Source organism: Crassostrea angulata, chromosome 7, assembly GCF_025612915.1.
Source record: "Crassostrea angulata isolate pt1a10 chromosome 7, ASM2561291v2, whole genome shotgun sequence".
NCBI lineage: Eukaryota > Metazoa > Mollusca > Bivalvia > Ostreida > Ostreidae > Magallana > Magallana angulata.
The window spans coordinates 32,877,750-32,901,115 of record NC_069117.1 but is presented as its reverse complement, the minus strand read 5'-3'; the positions used below and the strand labels follow the sequence as shown (position 1 = coordinate 32,901,115).

The 23,366-nt window shown below is 34.1% G+C and overlaps 2 protein-coding genes and 1 pseudogene across 2 annotated transcripts in view; 1 reads left to right on the top strand and 2 right to left on the bottom strand.

Moving 5' to 3' along the window:
• LOC128192429 (toll-like receptor 4) overlaps positions 1-23,366 on the bottom strand; it is an 87,634-nt gene that overhangs the window by 38,189 nt on the left and 26,079 nt on the right. The window lies entirely within an intron of this gene.
• On the top strand, positions 5,067-6,351 carry LOC128191311 (uncharacterized; annotated as a pseudogene).
• LOC128191310 (uncharacterized) lies at positions 18,950-23,297 on the bottom strand. Its single transcript, XM_052863388.1, has 12 exons — positions 22,549-23,297; positions 22,234-22,454; positions 22,011-22,142; positions 21,445-21,562; positions 21,226-21,356; positions 20,380-20,505; positions 20,137-20,202; positions 19,915-20,003; positions 19,597-19,702; positions 19,370-19,472; positions 19,136-19,243; positions 18,950-18,963 (listed from the first exon to the last, which is right to left on the bottom strand). The coding sequence occupies exons 5-12, from the start codon at positions 21,340-21,342 to the stop codon at positions 18,950-18,952; spliced, it is 729 nt and encodes a 242-aa protein (XP_052719348.1). The 5' UTR covers positions 21,343-21,356; positions 21,445-21,562; positions 22,011-22,142; positions 22,234-22,454; positions 22,549-23,297.

Sequence of the window (23,366 nt, the reverse complement as noted above, 5' to 3'; positions counted from 1 at the left end):
TGAACTACAACTGATTAACGTTTTCCTATCAATGTTTGCTGATGTAATGGCATCGTAGCAGAGGCTTCGTCCTGCTTAAAGAGCATGTTGAATAAATAAACATATATTAATATAATTATAGTATCATCTAAAAAAGACCGATACACTTTCATTGGATATACATGTCCCACAAACTCTTTGAACATTGGAAATTGCAAGTACATTAATTTTATTCGCGAGTCTGGAAGTTTATCAATAAGACGAGTAAATTCCGTTGAAATTCAAAATAGTTCAAATAATTGCAATGCAATGTCATCATGAATAGCATGTGTAGTTTGTGTAGATGTATTTATACTACCTGTAGTAGTATGTATAGTTTGTACAAAATATTGTAGTTTCATTTATGCAAATCGTTTTCATTTTCTGTCAAACCCCCAATTTCCTTTTACCCGGAGAAATTGACAAATATAAAAACAAACATTGAATTTGAAGGAGAATTTCAAAATTTAATAAATAGTGTTTTCCCTAATCACAACTCTTTTAGTAACTAAAGCGATAGACATTATATTTTCTGAAAAGGGGGTGGGGGTGGTTGAATAAAATTATTTTTCTAGTAACGCACAGCTGCAAAATAAAGAAGAAATTTGAAACTTAGATTCCATTGTTTATCGATTTTAAAATGAAATATTGTTTTTGAATACATTAGGTCCTACGAAAAATTGCTGCATATCAATCAAGGTGGGAGTACAGCATGAATAGGTTTTTTTCTAGCACCGCCTTAGAAAGCTGATAAAAGGAGGGCCCCGTGAAAATTTAAACAAATTAATTCAAATAGTAAAATTACAAGATAAACGCCTTTGAGCCTTTAAATAATTACTCACACCCGCGGGTCAAGCAATCTAAATTATCTTTCGGACCCCCCTCCTAAAGTGAAAAAAAAGAAATATGGAACCGCGCATGAACCATATAATTGCCTGTTATTTTCGTTGTCAGAGACCGCTTAACTGAACTGTAATGATTATGCCTTATTACAATAAACGTTGTAATGAATTAGATTTGGGTGGGGGAAATGGAATAACCTGACTACCCTTGGAGTGGACTACTCCAAGGTTATATAAACAGCTGTGCTGTAGAGTCTTAGAGAGTCGTCTGTGAACAGCGGAGTAGGAAGGACAAGATAGATAGAAAGAAAATAGAAAGAAGAAAGATAGAAGAGTTAAGAGGTAGGGTTAAATAGAAACTAGTGGCAAGAAACCCAGGGAATTGAGGTGAGGTGCTTGGTGTAGTAAATCTGAAGAAGATTGAAACACCAAGTACTTCTCTCTCAATAGGAACCGGGTATAGACACACAGTACTGAAAGCCCACCTCACACATTATCCCCATTTATGATTGATAGTGATTTAAACGTTACCCAATTAGAAAAAATCATTGTACTAATCATTATTAACTCAGGTAGAGTTAGAGGAAAATTTATTGCATATATTATCCCTGAGAACCCAGGACAAAACACGTTACATTTTGGTGGCAGCCGGTTCGGGGATAAAATATCAGTGATTTCGTTGATTTAATAAATTTAATTTTGTTGTTTTTGAATCATCATATAGCGTTTGTATTAGGAACTGGATACCGAGTGCATTGTTACCGGGTGCTTTGAACCAAGTGAAGTGTTACCGGGTAGTGTGTACCAGGTTCAAAGAAACCGTGTATCTGAATTTTGAATTTGTGAACGATAAGAATAAAAGAATTAGAAAACTTTTGTGTAGTATTTTTGTATTAGTGTAGATAATAGAAAATTTAAAATGAATGACAAAGAAGCTGAACTTTGGGCTGATCTTAGCGTAATAGATGCTAGACGTGAGAAGCTAAAAGAGACATTGGATAGATTGAGATCTACGCCATATACATCTAATCCTTCTATGATACCAGATTCCGGGGTAGATGTAAGACCAAAATATGATACAAGTATGGATGATAGATCATCTCAGTATGCTAACACTGCAAGTGCAAATGTTAAATCGGACAAAGCGGAAAATTTTGGTTATTCAAAATATCCAAAGTCAGATTTCTCTGTTTATCGAGGGGAAACAAGTCAAGAAACGTACAAAGCGAATAGTGATTACTTAAACCCTCGATCAATTGAACAACCAAATTTTTCGGAAACGCTACTAGCAGGTAGTTTTCCACACAGTACACACAGTCTCGGTGCCACATCGACGACAACCAGTGTTACTTGGACATCAAGACATGGTGCATGGAATGATAGACCACATTCAAACCAGGTCTTTAATCGGAGTGTTTACTCACAAGGTAACACTGAAAACAATCTTGTAGATAATGATAGGGGTAAAACTATCATGAAACCGGCAACATTTGATGGCACTTCCTCATGGATAGACTATAAAGCTCATTTCGAAGCCTGCTGTAGTATTAACTTGTGGAATCCTCGACAGAAGAGTTTATACTTGGCAGCATCTTTAAGAGGACAAGCACAGACTGTACTCGGAAACATAAAAACAGGCACAGTTTACACATATGAGGATTTATGTGATGCATTAGAGGCTAGGTTTGCACCTGTTAATCAGACCGAGTTGTACCGAGCAATGCTAAGGGAAAAACGCCAAAAAGCGACAGAGACTTTACCAGAGCTAGGGGAAAGCATACGTCGCTTGACTCATCTTGCATACCCTACGGCACCAAGGGATGTAACTGAAATGATTGCCAAAGATCAGTTTATTGATGCGCTGTCGGATTTTGACATGCGACTGCGTATTCAACAGTCCCGTCCTAAATCTCTGAATGATGCCGTAAGATTAGCAGTCGAAATAGAAGCGTTCTGTAGAGCCGAGCGTCAACGTAGGCACGACGTCGGATTTGCTCGAGGTGCTACAAATGACGAGGTAGATACAAATACGGCTTCTGCACAGAATAGCATTGGTGTGAATGAAGAAATTTTGAAGCTTCGTCAAGAAATTCAACAGTCCATGAGAGATCTAGAAAATAAAATATCAAAATTGTCTGCAAGCAAGGCGCCAGACAAATCAAATGATACCGATGCAGAGCATGTCGATCGCTTCCCTTTTAAATGCCATCACTGCGGAAGGCGTGGACATAAAATCAAAGATTGCTTTATTAAGTTAAACCAAGAACAGGCTCAAAAGAAAGCTGCTAAATCTAAACCAGGTGAACATTGTGAAACTCAGTTCAAGAATAAAAGCCATGATACAAACTCGAATACAGCCACTATAAAGAATGCTACAGTCGGTACAGAATCTGGTTTATTTATCAACGGGCTTGTAGACATGGTTCCTTGCAATTTGTTAGTTGACACCGGTGCAACATTGACAATTCTTGCCGATAGAATATTTGAGAACATGGAAAAGGCTGGTCGTATTCCTTTGGAAACAGTTGCACAAAACATAGTAGGTGCAGATGGAACCCCTTTGGAAGTGAAAGGAAAAGGAAATTTTAAAATCCAACTAGGGGAATATATGTTTGAATGTACAGCTGTTGTTGCCAACATTAACGCCGACGGGATTTTAGGGCTTGAATTTCTGAAATCAAGCCATTGTGTAATAGACGTATCTCAAAGTAAAATGTATATACAAGGGGTGGAGCATGAATTAGACTTGCAAGGCCACATTGGGTGTTCCCATATTAGATTGACAGAAAATAATGAAAAATTGACACCTAGAAAACCAGAATTTCTGAGTACTAAATGCTTGTTTCGACTTCAGTCAAAAGATGAACTGAGTAAACATTTGTTAGCTTGTGGTTTGGAAGACATGTCCAAACGGAAGTTTGAATGCGAGTTTTGTGATCAGGCCTTTGGGAAAAAGACAATTTTAACCAGGCACATCAAAAGAGTCCACGGTGACGACCGAGTGAAAACAGCCACCAAAGACCAGGTTCAGTCTACACCAAAGAGTGTTGGAGAAGATGAAGATTGGGATAAAGACCCTGGAGAGTTGATATTTGACGAAGTGGAGGTCGGAAGAACATACCGAAAGAGAACCACCCCAAGATTGCCAGGTGTCAAACGCAAAGCTGTAGAAGAAGAGCCAGTATTGTCAGAGGGACAGGGTAAAGAACCTGAGGTAGAAATAGAGATCTGTGAAACGACGTCCCAAGAAGAACCACTGAAAGAGAGTCATTGCTCTTGTTGTAAGGCTGTTGGGATTGAAAAAGTAGACGTTGGAACGCAGACCAACTTTAAGGTCGATGATCAAAAGAAGAGAGGCCACCAGAAGATTATCAGAGTAATTAGAAAATATCAAGAGAATGGTGAAAATATTGAGAAATTTGAAGAGGACACTTGGTTTGATTAATTCAAAGTAAACAAACTCTCGAAAAACAGTAATTGATTTATGGCGAGACTAGTTGTCTTATTTCAGCAAATAACAGAAAGTTATGTTAGTTTTGTAATTTATATTTGAAAAATAAATATTTTAAATACCTTTGAAAAAAAAATTGTTCAAAATAAAAATCAGTAGACATGCGGGACGCATGGTAAAAGAGGCGTGGGTAATGTAATGATTATGCCTTATTACAATAAACGTTGTAATGAATTAGATTTGGGTGGGGGAAATGGAATAACCTGACTACCCTTGGAGTGGACTACTCCAAGGTTATATAAACAGCTGTGCTGTAGAGTCTTAGAGAGTCGTCTGTGAACAGCGGAGTAGGAAGGACAAGATAGATAGAAAGAAAATAGAAAGAAGAAAGATAGAAGAGTTAAGAGGTAGGGTTAAATAGAAACTAGTGGCAAGAAACCCAGGGAATTGAGGTGAGGTGCTTGGTGTAGTAAATCTGAAGAAGATTGAAACACCAAGTACTTCTCTCTCAATAGGAACCGGGTATAGACACACAGTACTGAAAGCCCACCTCACACATTATCCCCATTTATGATTGATAGTGATTTAAACGTTACCCAATTAGAAAAAATCATTGTACTAATCATTATTAACTCAGGTAGAGTTAGAGGAAAATTTATTGCATATATTATCCCTGAGAACCCAGGACAAAACACGTTACAGAACAATGTAAAGAAGATTGAGATGAATCCAAGACATCGCTGTTGCAGTCTTATATGAGCGTAACGAACGACAACTTCCATAATTTAAGAGGTTCCAGATCCGACTCTTCGATGGAGAAAGCCGGAAGCCGGCTCGGCGTGTGTTCATGGTTTTTATTCTCGGCCATTGTCGCGACTAAAGCTGGCATTATTTTCATTGACTTTGCAGACGAACTAGATGAAAACGAATTTTTCGGTCCGAACACCCTCAAAACTTCGCTAGCCCTCGCCGGAGTAGTGTACCTTCTTCATCTGTCATCGCTCCACGACGCCAAGCCGTGTTTCGAGGGAATTAACAGGGACCGTCATTTTCGACATTATGGACTGTGTGTATAGTATGGAACCACTGTTTATCAAAGACCGTGACGCCTTCCCACCAGGTCTGTAGAAGCAATAGTAGCCATAGCCTGTCTTAATTTCGTAATTCCAACAATTCCTTTACTAACTCTTACCAACACAAAATTTGTCCACGCCAAACTTCCACGTCGTCTGGTGATGCTACACAGAATTCTGCTCGCTTACATCATCAACCTTCCTCTCCTTATCATGAGGATGATTCTGTGGCATGGTCTAAATCATGGCGTCTCCATTTTTTCCTTGAAAAACGTCATTGTAATTGCCATGGTATCCTATGATTTTTATGAGCATCACGAAGCAAACATGGAAGAAACTCGAGAAGACAACGACAAGAAAGACAAGCTAGAGGATGGGGGATTATCGGGTGAAGCATACAACTTGGAAAACCGTTTCAATTACGACTGACCGTTTCAGCAGTAGCATTTGGTTTTTCCGAAACTTCTAGCACGCCTCGGGTTCGAGAGACAAGACAAGAAAATGTCTAAAAGCTCACATATCTTCGGGTGTTTAGATCTTCAGAATGGTCACAATTGTAGACCATTAGTTAGCAGTTTTTCATGTGAATTAGTTAGAAGTTCCTCTCGTGACAAGAACTGATTTTTTGTTCAGTTTTTCATGTGAACACGTGAGAGATACCTCTATCTTAGAGCCGATGGAGTGTTGTATGTATAGTTTGTCTTTAAGGTATGTTTGAAGACGTAGATTGAGTGATAGGATGGTCCAAGTAGAAATAAAGTAAGAAAATCACAGTGTATACCTTTGTTATTTATTACCGTTTAACATAAATTAATTATGGAATTTTTACTACTTGATATTAATATGACAATACCAAGGAAATACTTCGTACAAATGAAAAAAACTTATACCATCATGGTATTTTATAGAGAAAGTTTAGATCGATATACCCGGTATCATCACCAAAAGTTTGAATTTGGGTTTTGTTCCCCACGGTTTGTACAGATGAAACTCGCCTAAATCGCTGCTAACAACCATCTACTGAGACAACAGGCAGTACATGTAGTATATATTTTCTTTGTTCACAACTTTTACAATTCGTAAGAGAAACGTATGATGTAGACATCCAGATTTGGTATCATGTGTTAATGATAATTATACTTTGAGTATCGAGTATCGGATTTTAACCTGACCAAAACGCACGTTATCATATCACCCCCCCCCCCCCCGACTCTACATTGCATTTGTTTCAGAATGAAATCGTCCCAAAAATCTTATTTCCTTACTTTTGATAATAAATAGATCAATATCGAGATCTTTGCATAAAAACACAGAGAGAAATCCATGAAAATGTAAACAAACCAATTGCGTACTTACATGTAATACATTAACATTTGCTGTAATAGATGTTCTTAAACCAATGATACACCAATGATAAATCTATCATAAAAATCATCTTAAAAATATAGTATCTATAATTCATCCATTAATCGAAATAGTTGGAATTGCTGAAAATGAAGCTTTTATTTCAAAATTAAACTTGATCTGAAATAGTTGAAATTAAATACAACCTAACATTATAATGATAAATTAAAAAAAAAATAATGACTTTCAATTTGAAATAAAAATTTCTTACGAGTGTCATAAAAATAAGCCTTATTACTCATTAAATTAGACGTGAATTTGTTTCGTTTGTGACAACACTTTTAATATGATAATATTATTCTTTATACTTTCATGTTAAATAATGAAATCTGATTTGTTAAGACGCAGTTGATAATCCGTTCTATTACCCTCAGCGTTAGCAACACACTTGGCAAGGGGTAACACAACGAATTGTTACATGCGCGTAAATTATGTGCGTACGGTTCGCCACAGAATTCATCTCATTCCTATATAAAAGCAGTATTTTTTCTATAAAATAAGATTTTCAGTATGATAAGATAAATAGTGCCTGTTTTGGAGGGATAGAGTTGATATTAACACCCATCGAAAACCATAATGATTCTCAACACCCGCTTCGCGTCAATTGACAATGGTTTTCTCAGGGTGTCAATTTCAACTCTTACCCACCCCAGGCACGTGGCATCGATTTTAAAGTGTTGAAAGGGATAGGGGGGGGGGGGGGGCAGACTCATCCAAAAAATCTGACAAGGAAAAAAAAAGACAACTTCCCAAAATTTTCAAAATCCTAATCCGGGGATGGGGGGGGGGGGGGGGGGGTGTAGTATAACTTTAACTTCAATTTCACTATTCATTCTAATTTTTTACATACTCCAAAAAAGTAGTATAAACTTGTTTATACTAGTTATTTGCATGAACTTTAAACCGATTCTTGTTTTTGTAATATTTATTTAAAAATATAGTTAATATCCTTTAGCTGTTTCATGATATATGCATATTTTTGCGGGCGCAGTCGCCTATACTCTAGTATGCGACCCAACTTATATATTGTATTTAATGTGGGAGGGAGATATGCACAAAAAATAATAAAGATCATTTTACATTTTTTTTTCCAAAATAAGGGTTATCCTTTTTTCAAGTTAAATACATTTAAATTAACATTACAATATTTTTTTCATACTCAGTTCTCAATCACGAGAGAAAGAGAGGGCTGAATTGAATGAGGCCACATATCCTTGAACCGCTTATTTCGGACACATGCACACAAATGTCACGTGGAGGAATTTAATGGAGAAATGGACAAAACATATATATGTAGCTCAAACAATCCCATTTTATTTGACTCATTTAAAGCCGTATGTAATGAATTTAGAAGCCCACCCTACATGTTGTAAGGCCGCACAAACATTCGTTTAAAAATGGTTCGACATCACGGCGGAGCAAGGGTTTATATACGATAAATACCCAGGTAATACATACGTCATATGGACATTTTTAGACTCTTGGGAATAAAGTTTGCTTCGCTGGCTCGAAGTAAAATGCAATACAGGCACGTAACATCGTTTTTGAAAGTGGGGGGGGGGGGGGGGGCAGACTCATCCCAAAAATCTTGACAAGCCAAAAAAAAAAAAGGGGAAATTTAAAGTTTCCCAAAATCTTCAAAATCCTAATCCGTGCGGGGGGGGGGGGGGGGGTGGAGGTGACTGTTGCCTTGTATATAACTTCAATTTAACTCCTCATTACCTTACATGTATTTTTATATTAATGATTTACTTACTTCTAAAAAAGTGGGGGGGGGGGCAACTCCATGATAATTCAATTTCTTATACGTAAATTTTAAAAAAATTGTTGCCCCCCCCCCGATGCTACGTGCCTGCAATATGATACCTCAGGCTCATTACATAGATGGCCCTTATCCTGAACATCCGAAAGGATGCTTGGTGGAGGGTCCATTAATAATTTTTAAACTTTTATGTGTAGCTAGCATTTTAGAAAAACATAATAATGATTATATAATAAATATTAAAAGGCTAGCGCTAATATTTAATTTCATGTGGAATAAAACAGATATAGGATCAAAAGAAATACGGTCATAGGTTAAGTACATTAGGAAGGAATATGCCTAGTCGATATGGAATCTAAATTTAAAATCAAAAAATTTATAAACTCTAAATAAAACAAATATTTCACGAAATTTGAACGCAAATATAATACATGTGCATGTACATGTATATAAAACAATTTTTTTAATAATCCCATATATAGAAACAAAACAAATGCCAAAACCTTCCCATCAACACAACACCAAGACTTTTTATTCAAGATTGATAAAACGTAAATTTCAAACACCAATTTTAATTAGAAAAAAAATATTTTAAGTTGGAATGCAAAAATGTATGGAAATCAATATACAGATTTAAAATACTAATTAAAGACAAAGCCTTAGCGGAGTTATATTACAAACTACTGAACAATCGTTTATGTGATAATTTGTTAGTGAACAAATTGAATAAAAACATTTCTTCTATAAAATGCAAACATTGTAACGAATTTAATATTTGAATGTGTAAATGTAGTCAAGAACAAATTTTGAAAGCGGCAAGTGTGTGCTTAATGAATTTGATATTATATGGGAAAATATTGTTGTTTGCTTCTACCCAGAAGAAACACGGGACACCGAATTATAAAATGATTTTCCGTCATTTATTGCATATAGAATAAACAAATGTAAAATGTATTGTAGACTTAAAATTTTACTCGAATCAAGTTTATTCATAAACAAGAGACCCATGAACCACGTCGCTCACTTGAGCAACAATAGATATGATAATATCAGCTTAATGGAGTCATAATACAAATTATCTGGACAATGTCGTATAATACATGTAGATCATGTATAAATAAAAATCCATTTTTTCCCTTAGATATTCTTATGTTTAAAATCAAGTCCCTTTTCTAACAGTATGATTTTATTTTCGTATCACATGTTGAGCAACGCAGTTCTCAACAAGATCCTAGACAATTGATTATATATGGGATATAAACCTACATCAAACTCTGAACCCTTTGTGATGCCGAAGAATCGCCCCGGAGCCAAATTAAAGATTCAGCAATTTGTCAAAATGCTTGCATGTAAGTAAAAATATATATTATAACATTTTAATTTTTGTGAATTAAAATGTTTGCCTTTGTAAAACTGGCCTCATCCTACTCCTTTTGATTTTAACGAATTTCAATCTACAATACCTCAGGTTGCTTTCACTTAATGAACAGCTTTTCTAGGCAAACGGGTTTTAGAAGAGTTTTCCAGATTTTTCTCTACATATTTCCTTGTAAAAATATGCCCCCCCCCCCGATTGCCCATCCTACCCACGGGGATCATGATTTGAACTTGAATCAACATGAGGATGCTTCCACTCAATTGTTTTTGAGAAGAAATTTTTTTAATATTTTCTCTATATATAATGTACTAGTATTCTTATTTGTGGATTCATGAATTGAACAAAATTAAATCTAACACTACCTGCGGATGGTTCAACACAAGTTACAGCTTTCCTGGCTGATTGGTTTCTAAGAAGACGATTTCTAAAGATTAAATCTATATATTCCTATGTAAAATATTCAAAAATACCCCCCCCCCCCAATAGTTGCCTCACTCACCCCCGGGGTCATGTTTTTCACAACTTTGAATCTACACTAACTGATAATGTTTTCACACAGGTTTCAGCTCTCATAGCTGATAAGTTTCTGAGGAGAAGAAGATTTTTAAAGATTTACTTTATATATTCCTATGTAAAAATTCGACCCCCCTTGTGGCTCCCACCCTACCGCAGGGGAGGGGCGTGATTTTCACAACTTGGAATCTACATTACCTGAGGATGCTCCCACATAGGTTTCAGCCCACTGGCCATTTGGTTCTTGAGAGGAAGATTTTTGTAAAATTTTCCAAAAAATGTCCAATCATTTTCCCTTGAAAAAAGGTGTGGTCCTTATTTTTCACAACTTTAAATTTCCTTTGCCTAAGTGTGCTTTGTGCCATGTTTGGTTAAAATTGGCCCAGTGGTCATGAAGGAGATGTTAAAAATGTGAAAAGTTTACGGACGGACAGACGGACGACAGACAGAATGTGATCAGAAAAACTCACTTGAGCTTTCAGCTAAGGTGAGCAAAAAACTCATTCAAGGAATATTTTACGGCATCGTTCTGACGATGCTTAAAAAATACAAAAGACAAGGAACTTTCTCAACTTTTGATATCTAAACTTTAAAAACATTTCCTATTACCCATATGGTAATTCTTTTCAAAATAATAGTGTACCCGATACACATGTTGAGGCCATGTCACACCAAGCTTTGTCCCCACGGCGTGTTCACGGCGTTGTAAAATTCATGGAATCGCCGTAGGATCGCAAGGAAAATTCAGAAAAAATGTACAATTTTATTTGAAAATTTTACTAGATGAGATGTCACGGGGTTTTAAGGACTGCACCTGTGATTGGCGCTTTACCTGGGGATGTAGTGATGGACTGTATGTAGATGCTTTGTCGGGTGAGCCAGGAGTTCAGCTTATTTTAGAACATAGAGGGATTAACTTTTTTTACTCGCTTGTAATTATGTTTTCATGTTTGAAAGCATTGTGGGTATAATAATGTTTTCATATACGTATATGCTAATACTTATATTATGATTTGAATTGAAATTTTTGTAGTTTTTTTTATATGAAAATAAAAAAAAAACATTGATCGAACATACAGAATTGTTGATATATGATTTAGATGATAATTTTGTAGTCTGTTCTTGAACATAGATTGCTGAAGCAGGTATGTGCTCTGGTCGTCCGAAACAAAGCCTGGGCCCTGCACCGCCATCGCTCGCTGACGCCAAGTTGGACAATGTTTTGCTGATTACAATTTTTTGGTTGCCTGTGCATTTTCTGGCATAACTACGGCTAGATCCTTCTTTTGACGGAGTTCTACCCCTGGGTCGGTAAGGTCCTAAGTGCCTGTATGCTTGTAGCTCTGATGCACTTTCTTAACCTTTCACCTTCCTAGATAAGTCGCACATGAATTTTAAAAACTGGCGATCTAATTAAAATTAGACCTTTCATCTCGCTCTCTGTTATATATGGGTATTCACGAACCACGAACGGTAACTATACATAACAAAAAGCGAGATGAAATGTTTGATTTTCATTTCATTGGAAAAGTGGTATTTTTAAAGCGCTAAGCATAGCTCAGCGCTTTATTGTCGTTAGACTTATACTTCCGGTGCAACGAATAACCGCCCCCTATGAGCAGAAGTTTACATCATTTAAACTGGTTACGGAACCAGTTTCAGGAGTTTTTGCACATAACTGCACGGGCTAGTATGGGCTATTGTAAATTTAATGTACGTGACTTACATACGTCATTGCAGGGGATGCCACGCAGTGATGAGGAAATATATTGCGTGTACAGAAGCTAAAATTTTATATACATACATGTATATCTTTTATACACAAACAGAAGCTGTGTTAGCGCTTTTCAGTACTATCAGTACTTTGATTTCATTGTGTTTTTTTTAAACACCAGGTATCCTCGTTGAGATTATTAATCGCTTATTTTGTGCAGAGATCGAAAAAAGTATTTGCGTTCGGATCGGTTTTGTAAATGAGAAGTTTTAATGATGCAACTGAACATTTTTCGGTGTTAACGTCATGCATGCTTGATGTTTTTCGTGGTATTCTTCTGATATTCAGTATTTTCTGTTGTTATACCCAATGGACGAGCTTCAGCATAAAATTTGCATATTTTGGAGTTGATGTCGGCAGGATCAACTGTGAAAAAAAATCAATTTCAAATCAAACGTTTCTCAACTCCATTTGAAACAAGAGGCCAATTGGCCTTAGTGGTTACCTGAGTAGCATATAACCCATACACAAACTTGTCAAGGAGACTCATATATGCATTTTATTAATTTATAGGTTCCTTCCTGCCTGAAATCTTTTAAAAAGAACTGTGAAACCTATAATTTTGGCGAAAAACTTAAAGATCTGGTCTACAATATCATGAATGCAGTTTTCCTTTCAGGTGTGTGGGAGTAAAGAAGATATTTTTTAAATATCATATGCATAATTAACACCTATATATCCATTTTGGCCCTGCCTTAGAGTCAAAACCCATACTCCAGGGGACATGAAAATTATAATTTTAGTAGAGGACTTCCTGGGAAACAATTTTTAAACATTATATGCATTAACAAGTTATATTGCCATATTGCTCCCACCCCATGTCCTGAACCTCTGACCCATGGGCCATGAATTTCACATCATAACCATGTATTCAATTTTTTTTCTACATGTGTGGGAGTAGAGAAGAAGATTTTTTTAAGGTTTAATTCATTTTTACTATATGGCCATATTGGCCCCACCCTATGTCCTGAACCCCTAACAAAGGGGTCATGAATTTCACAATTTTGGTAGAGGGGTTCATGGACATCATAACCATGTATTCAATTTTTTCCCACGATTGGGAGAAGATAAGATTTTTTTAAGATTTAATACATTTTTACTAAATGGCCATATTGGCCCAACATCTTGAGCCTAAACCCCTGACCCAGGGGGCATGAATTTCACAGTTTTGGTAGAAGGCCTCATGGGCATTATTACCATGCATTTAGTTTTTAACAAATATACATAATGTATATGGTAGTAGAGAAGAAGTTTTTCAAAGATATAATACATTTTTACTATATGGTCATATTGGCCCCACCCTAGAGCCAGAACCCATGACCTAGGGGCCATGAATTTCACAAAATTGGTAGAGGGCTTCAGTTTTTAACAAATATATATGGGAGTAAAGAAGAAGGATTTCTAAGATTTAATACATTTTAACTATTTGGCCGTATTGTCCCCACCCTAGAGCCTGAACCCCTGACCCAAGGGTCATGAATTTCACAATTTAGGTAGAGGGCTTCATGGACATCATTATCATGCATTTAGTTTTTAACAAATATACATAATGTATATGGTAGTAGAGAAAAAGGTTTTCTAAGATTTAATACATTTTTACTATATGGCCATATTGGCCCCACCCTAGAGCCAGAACCCATGACCCAGGGGCCATGAATTTCACAAATTTGGTAGAGGGCTTCATGGACATCATAACTATGCAACCAGTTTTTTCCTCACATGTGTGGGAGTAGAGAAGATTTTTGAAGATTTAGCTTTTTTTGGCATATTTGGCCCCACATGTGGCGCCCCGGGGGTGGGAGAGCCATGAATTTCACAATTTAGATTCCTCTTACCATAGAGATGCCTTTCACCAAAAATGGTAACAATCAGCATTGTAACTTTTAAGAAGTTAAAGCTATACACGCTATAATTTGCGTCAATTTTGAATAAAGGGGAAAATGTATGTGTTTGATTACTAATAAAAGTTACCTTTATGCTGGTAATTATAATGCTCAATTCGATCACGTAACAAATATATCAAATACTAAACAATAAAAAATATTTATTTTCCTGCCAGGAAAGTAATGCCTCCTCGTGAATATCAATCTATCACGTGATATCGACAGCTAAATTTAGTCTATCATACCAAAACTGGTGAAGGGTCAATATCTTCATAATTGTGATAGTTTCACAAAGGAAAGGATATTTTCAGTAAAGCATAAATTTGTCCGATATACGAGTACAAACATAAGAAAAAAATACAAGCCTGTGAGTAGATATGAATACTTCCTTTAAAAAAATGACGTAGACCTGTGTTTTCCCCTATGTGCTATTTATAGATCCTATAAGTGTTAATGCAGAAGTAAGGGTATCGTGAATGACAAACGTATTTTACTCATTATACATGTATGTATTTCAAATTAACAACTGTTAAGCATATTAAAAATCAAGCTGGATATTTAATTAGGCAAACAATAACGACCACCTAGTTCTCCGCGGACATGCGCAATGAGGTCGGTTTGCTCTTCCTTCATCAATATTCATGTAAAGGTATATTTTCCTGGCAGGAAAATAAACAATTAAAAATCTATATCTTTGTAACGAGATTGAATTCACCATTGTAATTTACAGATTAAGGATAACTTTTATAAGTTGACAAACACATGCGTTTTCACTGTCATTCAAAATTGACGTAAATTATAGCGTGTATAGCTTTAAAAATGGTTTTAACATCCCTTTTTGTGCTACGTTTTATTGAATCTGTTTGCTATATAGCATATATTTACGGAGTAGGAATACATTCGTTTTCAGTCAATGAAAGACTTTATTTTTATCAAAATACGACAAATATCCCCATCCCTACTCAAACCAATTTGTTTAATTTTATATATTTTGGCTGATGCAAACAAATAATTTCAATATCCCCCTTTCTCTCTATCCTATTTTTTTCAGAGGGGAGGGGGGTATTGATTGCTTGTAGGAAATGGCCTGAATTAATCAATGATACCCCTTTTATAGGTAATATTATGGCGTATTACTGAGAAATTTTGGTAACCAAAATTAAAAAAAAAAGTTCTCTCTATTTGTTTCGTTACTTTATACAAAGATGACTTTTCTATAAATTACACAATTGGATCAATCGTGTTTCAAAAAAAAACAATATTTCAAAATATATATTTACCAACTCAACCAAAAAAGAGGGAGTAGATTAAAATCACTTTAACTACAGAAACGTGAGGGTATCTGAGTTTAAAATCCTTGGAATTTTAATTTAAGCGTACATAAGGCATATATATACCTTGTGTATTAATTCACACACAATATCTTATATAATTTTTTCCAGTCCAGATACGCCAATTTATTAAAGCTATACACGCTATAATTTACGTCAATTTTGAATGACAGTGAAAACGCATGTGTTTGTCAACTTATAAAAGTTATCCTTAATCTGTAAATTACAATGGTGAATTCAATCTCGTTACAAAGATATAGATTTTTAATTGTTTATTTTCCTGCCAGGAAAATATACCTTTACATGAATATTGATGAAGGAAGAACAAACCGACCTCATTGCGCATGTCCGCGGAGAACTAGGTGGTCGTTATTGTTTGCCTAATTAAATATCCAGCTTGATTTTTAATATGCTTAACAGTTGTTAATTTGAAATACATACATGTATAATGAGTAAAATACGTTTGTCATTCACGATACCCTTACTTCTGCATTAACACTTATAGGATCTATAAATAGCACATAGGGGAAAACACAGGTCTACGTCATTTTTTTAAAGGAAGTATTCATATCTACTCACAGATTTGTATTTTTTTCTTATGTTTGTACTCGTATATCGGACAAATTTATGCTTTACTGAAAATATCCTTTCCTTTGTGAAACTATCACAATTATGAAGATATTGACCCTTCACCAGTTTTGGTATGATAGACTAAATTTAGCTGTCGATATCACGTGATAGATTGATATTCACGAGGAGGCATTACTTTCCTGGCAGGAAAATAAATATTTTTTATTGTTTAGTATCTATACTACTATATTTAAATAATAGACTCGAATTTTTTAGCGTTAATACCGAGAAATCGGAAGACTACTGTCTTTTGTTTTATATATTTTTAACATCATTGGTACTTGGATATTACCAATATGTTTTAATTTTTTTTCAATCAGGCTTCGCTAATTAATAATCAAAGAGAATTCCTTCAAAAAATCCGGAAATCGTCTGAATTTTTCGGATTTTACAATCTTGGGCATGCGCATTACATTCAAGCTAAATCACGGGATGCTCTTTAGATTATGTTTCCACCATATCACATTTGCATGGATAAACTAAAAATCGATACATGTAATACAAATACGTGCAAATTTTCATTCAAAATTTGCTATATATATTTTCTGTTCATAAAAGAAATTACGGGAGATAACTTTAACTCAGTGCGTTTAATATGAAAAATTCCATGATTTCTGAATGTCAAAATGGTGTGCAAATTTGATGTATCTATTTCGTAAATGCCCGGCATAATATGCAATGCCAACCCGTGCACGCACGGGTCTAAGTCTAGTTTGATATATTTGTTACGTGATCGAATTGAGCATTATAATTACCAGCATAAGGCCAGCATTTTTTGAAATTTCGATTTACAAACCCGCCGACCCTATTTTTTTAAAAGTTCAAATAAAAATAAAAGGACCTAAACTAGCTATTAATTTTATTTTTTCCTCCGACCCGAAATTTCCTTTCTGGTAAAAATAAAAATAATGTTGATGCAATCACGTAGCCTATGTGTAGTCTGAATTATTGTTGTTCATGCATTGATTAAAAAGACCAAGTTCTTTCCGATCAAGTCACAGGCACTAGAAGTCACACAAATAAAAAACACCATTGGGCCTACTCCTGTTTGCTTTCGTCCAACCCTACAATTTACGACCCTTTTAAGTTTTGTGATCGGCAACTTAGCCAGAATTTCCTCAAGATAGAGAAGTTGAAGTCTTTTTCTATCACAATTCCGTAAATTAAAAATAAACAATCTCCTTGGCAAGAAAATGATAAGATACTTATTTAAAAAACATTTTTGCAAAATACATTCTAAAATAATCATAATTTAACAGTTTGGAAATAGATCCTCTACATAACGGTTGTAAGTGGGTCATAGGGTTGGACTAATTACCCTAAACACACCGAACACAGGAGTCTTATGACTGAAGGAAAGAGAATGATTTTATTTGTCATTAAGCTAACAAAATAACGAAACATTTCCTTTATTGAAGGTATAATTACATAAATAAATAAAATTTTAAAAATTAGTTCGTCTTTTTTAAATATAAAAACTTGTTTGATTTTTTACTGACATTTATGGACATGCTTCTAATCCAATTTATTTTCAGTAACAATATTTGTGAATAGCATTGTTAACTTAATCAAATAAATGATTTCTCAAACTTCTTCCTATTTTTCTGCAAGGAAGAAGTGAAAACTCCCTTAATTTTTTTGGTTTTAATGTATATGTACCATATGTACTTGTATATATATAAAAAAAACCTTCGTTTTTATACATGCATATACAATATATTAACACAAATTTTCAGTGCCCATGGATAAAATATGTTATGATAAGAACATCATCAACAACCAAAATTACTTATATATTTAAAAAATGGCAGCTCCTGGACATGTGTTCTTATTTTAAAAATAAAAAAAAATATTGTTGAAAAATTGTTTTATTTTTATTTTTTTTTCTCGACGGACAAATTTTTCAATTTTATTTTTATTTTTTTTCCCTCCTCCTACCCAAATAATTTGAAAAATATTTCGTAAATCTAAAAATAAAAAAATGCTGGCCTAAAGGTAACTTTTATTAGTAATCAAACACATACATTTTCCCCTTTATTCAAAATTGACGCAAATTATAGCGTGTATAGCTTTAAGTTTAATGAATATTACGCTTCTTTTCAATGTAATGAATTAAAATGGCATTAAATAACGTGACCATCATGTTATTAGAATGTTTATTACAACTATATATCTAATTCATTTATATTAACTGGCAACATCACTAAACATTGGAAATTAACAATGTTCACTAATTGATAATGCATAAACAATAACGAAATGAAGTATATCAATAATCATACATCATATTAATAAATATATCAATAGCTGTAGTCATCTATGCGCAAAATTCATTTTTAATATTTTCTGACAACATAGAACATAGTCTTTAAAAAACATAGTTGCAATTTTTACCATTTAGAGAAGGTTGATAAAAATAGTAGAGGTCTCCTTCCTGTAAGAAAGTAATACATCAATAATAATATTGAAATTTCCATTCATCCTATTAACAACAATGTGAATAAAGTACTTTCTTTGTAATAAATATTTTGCAAGATTGAAATACATTGTACATATATATTTCAGGTGTCAATAAGCATTCCCATTATTAATTTGTTGATATAACTATTTTTAAAGAGATAATTTTTAATTTCTTTCATGGCAATGGCCAAGGAAGTGAAGTTGCTTGTAAGTACTAGACAGGTCTAATTAGTGATTACAACAACTATACTCTATATAGTCACCAATGGTAAAACATACACTATTATAAATGTTAAGTAAATAGACCCTAGGTCACTCTACTGGATCCTCTCAGATTAGGAGTATTATTCCTAAGTTCCTGACTTGGTTTAAGTATAAAACATAGTCTCCAATATAAGTACTAACACAGGGCGGTGTACTGAATCCTAGGTCACTCTACTGGATCTATTGTTTGAAGCAATCTTTGCATGTAAAATGCTGCACTGATGACATGTTAGAAATTTTGTCTCCCACACAGTAATTTTTTTGTGGAATTTCCTCTTACAAATACCACACAAAAAAAAGGAGAAATTTATTCCAGGAATTTTTATCAATTCACTTTCAAAATTTAAAGTACATATAGTATAGCTGATATAAAATAAGCAACAATATACCATACTTACCAAATCACCTTTAAGGTCATCTACCTTAAATCCACAACAAGGACAACAATCAGCAATGTGTTCTGTATATAAAAAAAATGATCTTATACTATCACAGTTTTCATGTTCATGAAATATATACAATGTAAAGAGGAATAGCCACCAAACTTTTAATCATCTATTGAAAATGTGTTCATTTTAAAACCTACCCTCAAACAGCAGAAGAGTATTTCCTACTTCTGTCCTTTTCCTTAGAACATCTTCGTTGGTTATATTCAAGAGAGATTCTCCACTAAAGTGTCGTTCTGCAAACTTTAGATAAGGAATATCAATTAATACAATGTGAAAGGTAACTTTAATGATTACAAATGTACAATGCCTTGTACATTGTTATGTAAACAAGGGAATTTCTTTTGGTGCTTTTACCAGTACTTACCATTAAACAGAACACTCCACAACCAGAACCATCTTTCTGCTTTGAATGTTCGTTCACTTTCAATTCCCATTGAATACTTAACAAAAGGTTTCTTCCCATGTAATTTCTAAAATTATATAATAATCTGTAAATAATGTCAATTTGATTTCAAAAACTGAAATACCACGAAAACTTAGCACCTGAAAAAAGTGTATTGCTTGCTGTATTTTTCAGCAATTTGGAGAGAGTATGTGTACAGAAAAAAAAATTTTAATCCAAGAAAATTAATAAAGAAGAAGACATAAAGTAAAGATTTTATGAAAATGTGTTCCAGCAAACCTCCAGCCATTGAGTACTTGTCTGCGCTGAAATGTTGTTTCTCCAATTGGGTTGTAGAAGTAGACTTTGAACGACTTTGGTTCAATTATCTACAAAGGTAAAATGAAATTGAATGAAAGAGAAATCATGTAAACTTCTTAATAAAATGAACCAAATAACCAGTAATTGCAATGTCAGTAAAATTTGATGTGACATTTCTTTTGGATGAATTTGAAAACTTGCCACTAGATCCCAATGTCCTCTTTGATGATACACACCAATGATGTAGTCATATTCCACAACACGGCACTGAATAATGATGTTGAGGCATAAATCATTCAACATTTTTTTTTTTACTTCATAACAAATGTTTAAAAATTAACGTTGTTTTGAAATAGTAACTTTTATAAAACTCATCATAATTATTGGTCAGCTGATGCTAGGTTTTACAGGCTATAAATTATTTGGATCAAGAATTTTTGGTACCTTTCTTTCTGAAGACTGGACATGATCATTGATGATACTTGTCATCTTGGATACACCCAAATGTTTTTCTTTTTTCCCCTTATCCCATTCTTTCTGGGCTAGGTATGACAGGTATGCATCAAGTACCTATAAATGAAAAATTGTGTCCTAATCAACTTATTATTTATTCAAAATGTGATGATAAAAGCAATTTAGGCATGTGACGAGTAGACTTATACAATAATAATTAGTGTGGTGATGAACCACCTTCCAATGTATCATGTAGACAAAATGCCAAGAAAAACAGCAACAAAAATGTTCTTAAGGGCTGAAGAAAATACTGCACATTACAGTAAAACCTGTTTAGTACGAACACGAATATAGCGAATTCTTAGATATAGCAAAGTTTTTTTTGAGTCCCCTGCAAAATTCTTAACAAATCTTTGCAAAATTTTACGGTTATAACAAATTCGGATATAGCGAACTGATTTTGAGTCCCGTAGGGATGAATAATAACAAAATTTAACACTTTTATAATGAAGTTCTTTACAGTTTAAAAAGTTTGCTCTACCATTTAACATGATTGTTTGAAAGCATTTATTTTCATGTAAAATTTTCAATTCTTGATCCGATTATTAAAGGTATCAAAGGATTGTATATTTATTTTAAGCCTCAATTAGCAAAAATTGTAGTCTTGCAAAAGAAAACATGTATATACTATATAGTGAATTCGCTATAGTTATTATTACGTATTATATCTGTATTTGTTATACAGATATAACGAATTAAGGATATAACGAAGTAAATCCATTGGTCCCTAGGACTTCGCTATAACCAAGTTTTACTGTAACATGAAAAAATAAATACCTGATCAGTCAACCAGTTTGGACTCTTTAGAGACATGAGATCAGCATCATTAACATTATATCCATAAACCCTGGCTTTAATGTAATTTGTCGACCTTCCCTGATTCCATATTTTCATAAGTTTGTTTGTAGCTATAAAAGTGATTAATACTAAAATCAGATATATTCAGGCCAATGTTATTTTAAAATTAAAACAATAAATATTTACAATCCATGTTACCTTTCTGTGAATCAATGTCAGTCCAGGTTGTTCCGGTGCATTGTGTTGCTGATTCACCTGTTTCCCACTGTACTTTCTTTTTCTCTTTTTTTCTTAGATTTGGTTGTCATTTCAGATGCTTTAATTAATAGAACATAAGATGAAATTTTTAAGGGAAAGATACATTAATTATCAATTACATGCATACATGCAAAAAAGAGTCCATTAGACACTGTCCTGAATTTGATTAATTTAAGCGTTGAATACGTATGGTGTTGTCGACCCTATAACACACCAAGCAGATCAGACAAATAAGTTTGAAAGTTTCATTTAATCTTACAATAATAAATATACTCAAAGCCCGTGATAACGTTATATTTGTGCTCCTGATGCATGAATTAGCTAAGTGTATTCACAGGAAATTGAACGTCGCATATTTCCAATGCAAACATAAGGGGAAATACACACTGAATATAAATATATAATATTATTTTTTTTTAGTTGCATGTCTATCACAGCATCAGAGATTCTTTTGTTAAAAGGCATTTGATAAAAACAAAATAAAAAATTCAAAACCTGTATCTTACCTTCTGAGGTAGGTTCTGATCTGCTGAAACCTTCCATCTGAGCCAAAGCATCTATGCATGCTTTTTCAGCAGCTTCCCTCTCCTTGCGTTCCTTCTCAAAATTTCTTTTCAAACTGAATTTTTTTGTCTCCACTGAAAAAAGCATTATGTTAAAATTACTCATGGATCCATGCACATTAAATATGGATTATTTTTACCTCTGAAAAGTAGAATATAGCATTACCGAGTTTATGTAGCATTAAAAGTGCCATTCTATATTTCTGAGCATTTGTCATATCTTTTGGGCAATGATTATCAGAAATGGTCTTCATTGTCTGAATATGATCATCTTTACAGTACTCCTCAAGTAAAGATACAGCAATTTGGGATATTTTGTCTGTTGATGTTCCAGCCTCTTTTGTGGACCTGACTCCCATTCAATTATTGGCATCTGACTGACCATTTCTGGAAAGAAAAAAAAAACAAAGAAAAATTTCATATCTGTTAGGTTGATAGTCTTACTGGTGAATTGGTTTCTTTATTTTTGGAAGAAAAATACCTCCAATACACTCAAGAATTGATTGTGGCACAGTTGAATGGCCTTCAATTATTATAGTGTCCTTGAGCTCCTCTTGATCTTTTTTTAGATCTTCTAACTTGATGGTTTTTGATGTTGTCTTTCAATATCTTATACTTCTGTTTGCTTTTCTCTTTCTTAGTTTTAGAAATTTTTCAGATTTTGTTCCCAATTTTGGTTTTTTAGCAGACTTCGGTTCTTCAACAACTTTCCTTTTCTTAGGAGGTTCTGGAATGAGGCCTTCCTCCTTATGTAGCATGTTGTTCATGTAGGATGATGCTTCATTAAGTAAAACACTTAGATGTTCTAGTGTACTTTCCTCTTGGCAAAGATAAGTGGCATTTTGAATAATTGACAGACTTTCTCTGCAATGGCTAAAATTTTTAACTTTGATCGTGGAGTTTTTTTTGCAAGTTGGTAAATTTGCATCAGAGAGCACCACATTTTTATCAGTGATATCATCTTCTACATCCTCCTCATCGCAAAGATCATCTTCATTTGATACGAAACCGAATACTGGAATGGACACTACATCAAAATCTAACGTGAAAAAAGGCGAGTTGCTGTAACTCCAGGGGATGTTCTTCCATGTAACTCCAGGAAATCTGCCATTAATGACCGCAAATATATGTTTGCATGGGAGAAGAGTCCAGGTCCACACAACTCGGCATTCCATGGCCATTATCCAATAGAACACTGTACTCTACTTTTTTTCTAGAGTCTGAGACACTTTTAATTTGCAATAAGATATTCCATATACACATTCAAATTATTGTTTTTCACTGTTTTCACTCTTCCAT

What these genes read in the sequence shown, in the direction of transcription:
- LOC128191310 (XM_052863388.1), bottom strand. Translation starts at nt 21,342, where the DNA reads ATGAAAATATGGAATCAGGGAAGGTCGACAAATTACATTAAAGCCAGG. An exon ending in TCCAGTCTTCAGAAAGAAAG is followed by an intron (nt 20,203 to 20,379) that starts GTACCAAAAATT and finishes ATCATTATTCAG; the next exon opens with TGCCGTGTTGTGGAATATGA. An exon ending in GAGGACATTGGGATCTAGTG is followed by an intron (nt 20,004 to 20,136) that starts GCAAGTTTTCAA and finishes TTACCTTTGTAG; the next exon opens with ATAATTGAACCAAAGTCGTT.